Source organism: Polypterus senegalus, chromosome 14, assembly GCF_016835505.1.
Source record: "Polypterus senegalus isolate Bchr_013 chromosome 14, ASM1683550v1, whole genome shotgun sequence".
NCBI lineage: Eukaryota > Metazoa > Chordata > Cladistia > Polypteriformes > Polypteridae > Polypterus > Polypterus senegalus.
Window position 1 is genome coordinate 11,298,150 of NC_053167.1, and position 10,303 is coordinate 11,308,452.

General features: G+C 42.7%; 1 protein-coding gene across 1 annotated transcript in view; it reads left to right on the forward strand.

Annotated features, from left to right (window-relative positions):
* Nucleotides 1-9,963, forward strand: part of LOC120515059 (rho GTPase-activating protein 40) — a 56,532-nt gene extending 46,569 nt beyond the window's left edge. Inside the window, exons 11-15 of the mRNA XM_039735772.1 lie at nucleotides 3,367-3,573; nucleotides 3,926-4,066; nucleotides 6,217-6,365; nucleotides 6,498-6,553; nucleotides 9,575-9,963. Coding sequence (XP_039591706.1) covers nucleotides 3,367-3,573; nucleotides 3,926-4,066; nucleotides 6,217-6,365; nucleotides 6,498-6,553; nucleotides 9,575-9,681 — 660 coding nt within the window. The 3' untranslated portion in view covers nucleotides 9,682-9,963. The remainder of the gene's footprint in view (nucleotides 1-3,366; nucleotides 3,574-3,925; nucleotides 4,067-6,216; nucleotides 6,366-6,497; nucleotides 6,554-9,574) is intronic.
* Nucleotides 9,964-10,303: the final 340 nt, after the last annotated feature.

The following is a 10,303-nucleotide window of genomic DNA, read 5'->3' on the forward strand; positions in this document are numbered from 1 at the left end:
TCACAGAAATTTGTTGTTTTACTGCAGGTCCCCGCCTTGAACCAGGCGGAGTATCCTGCCGACTACGCCACTGTGAACGATGGCCCCGGCACAGACAGACGGACAACATTTTCTGCTCCACACACTGTTTATTTACACTATGTACAATAATATATAAATGTCACGTGCACTCACAACCCCAGCGCCCTTGTCACTGAATCCCCCAAAGTCCAGGGCCCACAGTCTCTGTGCCTTTGTCCTGGCCGCCTCCTGTCCTCTCTCCAGCTCCGTCTACTTCCTCCCGACTTCCACCAAATGACTGGAGGGAGGCGGCCCCTTAAATAATGCCCCGGATGAGCCCCAGGTGTTTCCGGCCTCTTCTCTTTAGCCACGCCTCAGTGTGGCGGAAGTGTCGGCTGCTTTCCTGGCGGCTCTCCGGGCGCCACCCAAAGTCTTCCCCCCGGCACTTCCTGGTGTGGCGGAAGTGCCGGGCTCCCGGATATTAGGCACCGGGCGCCGCCTGGCGGTGGCCACGGGTCCCTACAGGGCTGGGCTTCCAAGCCCTGTACCCGAGGCCCCCTGCCTAACCAGGACGGACGCCCCCTCGCGGTCTGGAGGAGGCACAAGCCATCCATTATCCATTATCCAACCCGCCAAATCCTAACTACAGGGTCTCACACACACACACACATACACACACATACATACATATAGAAAGACTCAGAATGTCCCAAAACACACACTTTTTTTTTTTTTTTCCTGCACACAGCACAAAACACCACAAATAGCCCAAACTCACAGTCGTTTCTTTCACATTCTTCTCCTTTCCTTTGCCGCCTCCACTCCTCTTCCACAAGCTGTGTCCTCTGCCACCCGACTCTGGCTCCTTGAATGGATTGAGGTGGCCCCTTTTATAATGCACCCGAATATGCTCCAGGTGCACCCTGATGATTTTCCTGCAGCACCTCCGATGTGGCAGAAGTGCTGCATAGGCACCCGGAAGCACTCAAGGTGCGCCTGGATTCTCTTCTGCCAGCACTCCTGGTATAGTGGAAGTGCTGCAGTCCAAGGCTCTAGGATTGTCCAAGCGCCCACTGGTGTGGCCACCGTCTCCAACAGGATTGAAGCTCCAGTCCCATGACCCCAATGCAAACCAGGAGGTAGGGGCTGCCCTCTTGTGTCCTGGGGAAGGTACTGCCTCTCTCCCGGTCCTTCCACTCTACAGGCGTCCCTGTGGGTGATGGTCCTCGGCCATCTGTCACAATATAGCATTAAGGAAAGCATTAAGGATTTGAAGTAATGCTTGCTGCTACAGGGAGCCAGTATAGTGACCTGAAAAGAGGAATGACATGCTCACACCCCAGCCAGGTAAACAGTAGACGTGCTGCTGCATTTTGAATAAATTGCAGTGGCTTGGTAGAGCATCTAGGTACACCCGCCAGTAAGAGGTGCAGTAGTCAAGATGCTACAAGACCAATGCAAGGGCCAAAAGTTGTGTTGCGTACTCCATTAGATCTTGCAGGAGTTAAACAGTGTGAATCAGAATGAATGGGAGACAGTTACAATGTGGTCAGTGAAGGATTACCCTAAGGTTGCACAGTGACCTAATGATAATGAGTTAAGTTTTACAGACATAGGGCATTAAACAGATGGATTGGCTGGGATAACAATGAGCTCTGCCTTTGCCATGTTAAGCTCAAGAACAAACTGAGATATCAGAGAGACAAGACAAGAGTTTAGCTAAGGCCATATGATCTTCTGGAGGAAACAGGAGGTACTGCTGCATATCAATGGCATAGCATTGGTATGAGAATACATGGGACTGGATGATAGGGCCTAGTGAGGTGGTTTACAAGGACAGAAGATGAAGACCCATCACTAATTCTTGGGGCACCACTATGCTTGCCAGAAGCAACTTAAATATCTTTCCAATTCCGGTACACAGTAGGATATGTCCAAGAGATAACATTCTAACCATCTGAGAGCAGTTGCAGTGATGCTTAGGGCAGAGAAGGTGGCAAGGAGGATCTGGTGGTTAATAGTGCCAAAGGCAGAAGACAGATCAAGGAGGATGAGAATGGATGACATGTTGATAGGTCTAGCCAGCCATAACAAGTCAACAAGAGCCAGCAGAGGCATCTCAGTGCAATGGCCCCTCTTGATGCTTCACTGGTTAGAACTGAGCAATCTGTTCTCTAGGTAAAAGAATAAACTTGGTTAGAGATGGCATATTCAAGTGTTTTGGATAAAAAAGAGAGAAGAGAGACTGGTTTGTTATTGCTCACTTGAGATGGGGCAAGTGTGGGCTTTTTGAAAAGTGAAGTTATCAGGCCCTGTTTGAACACAGTAGGAAAAGAGCCTGAGTTGAGCAAGGTGTTGATGACATGTGTGACAGCAGAAATGAGTGAAGGAGAGATTGCCTGGTGGAGATGTAAGGGGAAGGGTCTAATGTTAGGTAGTGGGGCAACTAAAGAGGATGTTGGAGTATACAATTCTGTTCTGGATGGAGCAGACTAATTGGCTGGGGTGATGAGAATTGGCCACTCATGACATTAACATTTCATGAAGGAGGTTGGAGGTGGAGGTGGATGCTGAGAAGAAAGGTGAAAGCAGAGAACAAGCTATGAGTATCAGAAGTATTGCAAATCCTGTACTGGAAGAGAAGTTCTTTAGTGTGGGTAATGGCAGAAGAGAAGCACGATAAAAGATTGATGCTTATCTGGCTAAGCCTGGGCTTTTGACTTCATTTCCTTTTGGCTGTCCCAAGCTTGGTTCAGTGGCTGTGTAGAGCTTATAGAGGTGAGGGAAGGAGTTACCTTTTGTCTGGTTTTGTGCTTACCACACATGCTGAAAACTAATGGTTAACAATCCAGATTTGGATACATGAGTTGATATTACTGTAGACCATGATTTGTATTTGAATGACATCAGCTTAGTTCTCCAATTTCCCAACTACAGAGTTCTGAGATTGAGTCATGCCTCTATGCAAGTTCTCACTGTATCTGGTGTTTTAATTACACAACCCAGAGATCAGGTTGTTTAGTGGCTCTAACATGACTGTGTGATTGTGCCCATGATGGAATATAGTTGGGTCTTGCTTTGAGACCAATCCTGCCATTCTACTTTGGCATTCAAGGCTCAATTAAAATTAAGTTTGTTAAATAATGAATGGATGGATGGATTATTACATTATTTTCAATACTTTGTAAGTTATCTGCCTTTCAGTATACAGTATGTTTTACTGTAGGAAGACATGCCATTTGTGGAAAGTTTGACACTTAATAGGATTCCAGTTGTGGTTGTATCCTTGATACAACTGACTGACATTATCACCTCTGTGTAGATTTATTCTGAAATGACTTTGGTGTGTAATTTGTCTCCCTGCAGGCCCTGCTTGAGTTTCTGAGGAAAGTGGTTTTGCATGAGAAGTCCAACCGCATGAACCTGTGGAGTGTCTCCACCATCATGGCACCTAACCTCTTCTTTCATAAGAGTGTAGACACCAAGCTGAGTGGAGGACGTGAGAAAGTGCTGGCGGAGAGGGCAGCAGACATCATGAGGCTGCTACTCCAATATCAAGATCTGCTGTGGACAGTAAGTTTCCTTATCATGTCACACAGCACTTTCATTCATTCATTCATTCATTCATTCAGTCATTCCATTTGAATGCTGTTACCCTGCAATGTCTCTTTAAATGTGCATATTTACCAATTTGAAACAATACTGAAATTTCCATATGCAGAACATAGAATTATTGTTTTCTAGATTTTATGTTTCTATTTTTTATGAAAAAGGTGCACAAAAAGCTTACACTGAATGAACAATTTTTGAAACAAACTCTAAAATGCACCTTGGTAAGCTAAGCAGAGGGAGGCTTCCTCCTTCCATAAATTAATAGTGTTGTGCTACATGTATTCTTATCTAAGATTTGATGGCATATTTGCAGATTCCCTGTTTCCTGATGTCTCAGGTGAGAAAGCTAAATGAAAACAGCAGCCGCAGATACCAGTTCTATGACAGGAGGATTAAAAATCTACTGAAGAAAATCTACAATGATCGGCACAAGGCACAAAAGTGCTCAGCAGAGGTATGGATCTTATTTGAGCAATGAAATAAATCCCTTGCAACACTAGGTCACATATAGTGGGCATGTGCTTCAGTTGGCACTACAAGTGCTTTTGAAGTATCTTAGTGCTTCCTTCTGCTAGCCATTTTGCCACCCACAAGTCTCTAGGAGAGTTTCATGAACTAGTTTTGCTTCTTGTTAGAACATAGATTGTTGTTCACACCACTGTCTGTGATTATCAAATACTGCGTGAATGCCAGAAAACAAGACTCAGCTATCCTAATATACAGCATAACCCCCGAGTCTTTGCTCAAATAGTGAACCAAAATTAACCAATAGGACAATATTGGATTTACAGACGTGGACACATTTGTTGGTACCCTTTTAGCTCAAGAAAGTGCTGTATGCCTCCTGAAAAGTGATTAAATAAAAATCAGTTGTCCCATGTATACCTGAATGCTTTTAATATGCCAGTGAGTAAAGCAAAGCAAGTGTGAAAAGAGATCAAGTATTACTTATTCTACAAAGATATTCTAAAATAGCCTGGACACGTCTGTTGGCACCCCTAGAAAAGATCATAAATAGTTGGATTAGGGCGATTTTTCAGACTAGCCCTTTTCTTTAATTAGTATTACAAGCAGCAATTCAGCATATTTAAATGAAGAAAAGTCATCAGTCTGCTGTTTGGCATCATCTTAGGTAACATACTGAACATTGGCCAGAGAAACAAAGGAGACAGTTGTCGGAGGAGATCAGAAAAAAATTATAGACAACCATGTTAAAGGCAATGGCTAGAAGACCATCTTCAAGCAGCTTGATGTTCCTGTGACAACAGTTGCAAATGTTATTAAGAAGTTTAAGGTTCATGGGGTTGTAGCCAACCTCCATCGATGCAACTACAACAGGAAAGTCAACCTCAGAATGTACAGAAGGATAGTCAGAATGGTAGACAAAAAGCCAAGGACAACTTCAAAAAGAAATACAAGCTGAAGACCAAGATCAAGGTTCATCAGTGTCTGGTTGCACCATCTGTCACTTTTTGAGTGACGGTGGGCTCAATGGAAGAAAACCTGGGAGAACTCCACTGTCGAAAGCAAAACATAAAAAAAGACACACTGGAATTTGCTTAAATGTGTATTGACAGGCCACAGTCTTCTGGGATAATGTCCTTTGGACAGATAAGACAGAAACCAAAGCTTTTTGTCAACTCACATCCACTCACATGTCCACAGACGAAAACAATGAAGGTTTCGAAGAAAAGAACACCATACCTATTGTTATATTTTTGGACTTCTTTTTTGCATTTGGCATGGGGTACCTCTAGTCTGTGCAGTGAACAATGAAAACTCATGACTTTCAAGGCATTCTGGAGCAAAACGTACTGCCCAGTATCAGAAAGGTTTGTCTCAATCACAGGTCCTGGACCCTCAAACAGGATAATGACCCAAAACATAAGCTAAAAGCACCCAAGAATGGCTAAGAACAAAACACTGGGCTATTGTGATGTGGCCTTCCATGAGCTCTGATTTGAATCCTATCGAACATCTATGGAAAGAACTGAAACATGCAGTCTGGAGAAGACCCACTTCAAACTTGACACAGCTGGAGCAGTTTGCTCAGGAAGAGTGGGCCAAATGTGGACAAGTGCAGAAGTCTCATTGAGAGCTACAGGAATCGCTTATTTGCAGAGACTGCTTCTGAAGGTTGTGCAACAAAATATTAGGTTAAGGGGCCCGTCGTTATTGTCCATTTCATTTTCATTTGTGTTATTATTTGAAATATTCTGTTGCATCAAAACTCTAAACCAAATTCTGAGTTTTGTTAAATACAGAATAAACAATGATGGGTACCAATTACATTTTTTTAGTTTCAAGTTATTTCAGAGACAATTGTGGGATCTTCTTTTTTGAGGAGGGGTGCCAACACATTTGTCCACGTCTATGCTTTACTCTTCCCTGTTGCCTGCAGAATGGATTAGAGGAAGGGCTGTTTTATATTGTTCCACCATTTTGCACTTTTTGATATGTGCTACAGGAGGGATTGAAATATTGGGTGGCTTCCTCCAAGATGGAGGCAGTTTCTTTCATCCGCTACTGGAAGCTGACTCTTGTCCCTCACTGTAGCAGGTGTTTTAGATGCAGCCCACTAATCAGCGTGAACCGTCCTCACAGCCTCACAGGACAGTGAAGATCCAGACCGGCCTTCAGCAGAATGATGTTTTAAAGATCGAGCTGAATGTTGACTCTCTGGCTGCAGATGTTCTAGAACAATACCACAAGCAGTTGAATTCGCAGGAGGCCAATGCTGCCACAGGGTGCGGGTAAGTGGGCCAGTGCTTTGCTTGTGTGCAGGGAAAATAGTTAATGGGTGAGGATTTTCTTTACTTAAACATAACAGCTACAGGAGTCAAACATGAAGCTCTCGGGTTAACATGTGGATGTTTTTCTTGCAGCAATGGATCTGTTGAGAAGCCAGAAATTGCCCTTTATGAAGTTGGTGGAAATATCGGTATGTCTAAGCATAAATATTTTCTCCAGTGACACTCATTAGAATATAGAAATTAAAAATGTAACCTTAAATTTTCACCACTGTGGACTATCTGAAAGAGCCATTTAGGCTCAGCAAGGTGTTCTAATATACTGGTAAAGTTAAGGTAGCTAAAAATAAAATCCACTGACTCAATTGTGAGATACTCTGCCCTGAAAGGCAACGCATTTTCAAAAATAAATACTGGGCCATGTAACCCAGATGGGGGGTTTTCTGGGAGGATGTGGGATCAAATGAGACCCTAAGCCCTGGGCTGGTGGAAGCCCAGGAAGGTCTTCGCATAAATGTAACAATAACAATATTTGGTGGTTTGACAACTGCCTTTGAGTGCCAGCTGTATGTGATGAAGGTATACTGTGCCACTTTTAAAGATCCATGGACACCTCTTGAATTTCTTAATTCCGTACATGTGTAGCAGTCCAGTGCTGCTAAGATTCACACCGTCGAAGACCATTCAACCTAACCTGGATGGTGCCAGTTTGTGTGGCATGTCATCTATCGCTCTCTATTTTGCTTATGTTTTTGTTGTTATTTTTGTGTTTGTCATGCAAAATGTCAACTCACTACTGGTGTATGATTGCCAAATACTTCTGGAGCTTCATTTGTCTGCTGTAAAACTTGTACAGTTCAACAACGGAGGACAAGATTTTCCTCCTGGAATACCAGCTTTCCTCCACCATGCTAAAGGTCCACCTCACAGATACAGAGGTAAACTCGGCGGGTGGTTGGTGAAGTTAGAGGCCTGTTTGGCTCGATCTCCCAAAGTTTTTCTAGCTCAACATAGATCGGCTCCTCACCTTTTTGAATCATGGTGCTCCCAGGACCCTGTGGACTCCTGGCTGGTACCTGTTTTTAACTCGGATCAGGCGATTCCACCTCTGGGCCCCTGCAAACCCGGTTGTTTCCTGGTGAGTCCAGCATCTTCTCTGAATTGTTACCGTGTGGCTGCTCATATTTTAATTCCTCGCGGTATTCAGGTTGTGGTGGAGGTTTAGCGACTGTTTTCAAATCCAACTTCGATTGTAAACAGTGGCCTCTAGCTGTTTCTTTCTCCAGCTTTGACCTGAGTCTTTTTGAGTTTGGTCATTCTCCTGTGCTGCTCTGCGCGGTGGTTCATCGTCCTATCCTATCTGGAATTTATTTAATTTTGGTGGAGAATCCAGGGACGAACCCAGCCTTGGCTCGACCCACACACACTCACAAGCATAGACAAAACACAACAGGTAATAAAACAAAGAATTTATTAAACATTAATTAATAAACAAAATATAACTACACACTAAATAATCCCACCCCAGTCCCCTTACGGCGATGTACAATAAACACAAACAAACCACAACAATTTAACACTCAAGACAATGTCCTTATACAGTCCAATACAGCAAAAGCAGGTGGAATGATATGGTGTGAAAATAAGAATCCCGAGAACAGCTTCTGTAGAAAATGAATGAAACAGTCCTACCGGTAGTCCTGAGCGGCGAGGGGTGAGATTTCCAGGTGCGCTCCTTTTGAAAACACACAACAATTAATCGACCACTATAACACGACAGGCAGGCACGAGACAGTCCATTCATCTAACGTGAAATGATCCAGGGCACAATCGACTCTTCAGACGACACATTGGACAGGATACACAAAACACAGATCTCCTTTTGCACCATCAGGCTTCCCTTTTAAACTTTCCTGCTGGCCTCTTTCATCCCCAGCTGCCCCAACTTCCGTTTCTGCCATCCTATGCAGGTAACCCTCTTGGGCTGCTGGGAAGTAAAGTTCTCCCCACGGTAGCACTGCTACACATGGAATGAAGCTTCGGAGATTTTACGTTACGTGTTTACGTTACTCTGTGCATTTCTTGCATGTTTCAAGTCACTGAAGCCAGGAGAAAGCGTAGAGATGAACAAAATGATTGGCACAAAACTGGATTTGTAGAGAAACTCAGTGTATTGCTTTACAGAAAAAATCCCAAAATAAATGATGTCTTGTCTCTAGTGAAATCCGTACCATTCACACAGAAGAAAGGCATTTAGTTCCTGACTGGAAGTGCCCGTCATTAAATATTTAAAAAATGATTTATAGTGGGTGCAGATGACAGGAAATGTGCACATACTCAGCTAATGTGGGGCAGTTTGCGACTTTTAGAATGCTGAGTTTTTCTTTGGAGAAAACACAGTCATGTGCATGGCAATGTATTTTGATGTGTCTTTGTGTGGATAATATGCATTATATTATACTGAAAAAAAATTTGCTGCACTCCTCCACAGTAATGTGAATGTGAGGCAGAAACACAACTGACTTTACCAGTGTGATGAAGATTACATGCTTTGCACAGCTGCAGATGAAATAAAAGGCAAACACACAAGTGTCAATGAAGCTGCGGCGAGCAGTAGTCCTTGCTTTCTGCCAAAAAAGACATTTAAACCCTGAAAACTTTGTAGTGAGTTTCGTAATTGTGAAACTGGCTGCCAAATGAATTTTAGTTCCCAGTTTTGAGAAACTGCATGTAGATCGAAACTTGCCTGTTTCTCTCCTCACTAGCAGAAGCTGATTAAAAATGACGTTCACGACTGAACCGTTTAACAGCCCATTGCATGTGAGCTAGCATTGTAAGTGACTTGTGCAGATCTTATTAATGACTTGGCAGATACAAACGCTTCTGCAGAAATTAGCAGAGTAATTTAGAACCTGTTATTTACAAAGTTTGTCTTACATGCTGTAAAAATGATATTTTGCTCTTTTTGATTTGCATTGTTACAAAATGTGTCTAAATCTTTTGCACCTGGCTTGAAATGTTCCAAAAAAAATGTTTTGGCAATATTTTGTATTTGGCTAGCAGTGCTCCTAAATGCACATTGATAATGTTCTGTTAGTTCTGTTAGGTTTGTTAAATGGCTGTGAGGCTGATGCGGGGCCCATTAGGACAGTTCTCTCCCTGGCCCTGACATGTATAACTGAGCTGAGGCTTGCTTGTCTTTGTTATTTTAGGGGAGCACTGTGTGGATCCTACCACTTTTCTCTTAGACTTGTACAACAACAACCCAGGAGCCGAGTGGATTATAAAGCAACGACAGCCTGATAACAAACGAGAATGACTTTTGGTCACAATGGCCCTCTGTGAATTCCAAAAGTTCAGAGCTTAAAGACCTCATAGTAGAGGACAGAGGAGTCAAGCTTGTTCATGTTATTCCATCACCAGATCCAAAGGATGCCGTAAACGTTGAGTGTCAACAAGGAGCTCAGAGAGAGAGAGAGCTCATTTGCTGTCTGGAAGCACCTCTGATCACCACACTGCCTTTGAATTCAAAATATCCACTGGTGACGATAAGACCAAGGGGATTTGAATAGAAACAACTTGAAAACCCCAAATAAATAAATTGTTTCAAGACCTTGTGTGTATCTTGATGATATATGTGAGTCTACCTTACTAAACACTTGTAGTCTACCAGCCATATCTCCCCTAGGAATTCAACTTACTGACCACAGGTGCCTGCTGTTTACAAATCCCACTTCTGTCCTGCAGAGTTAGTTTAATATCCAAAGTGATACTTTAAAAGCAGGCTATGATGCTTTAAAAACAGACTTTAATGCAAACAATATATATATATATATATATATATATATATATATATATATATATATATATATATATATATATATATATATATATATAAAGAATATACTAATATAACATTAATAATAATATATAATATATAA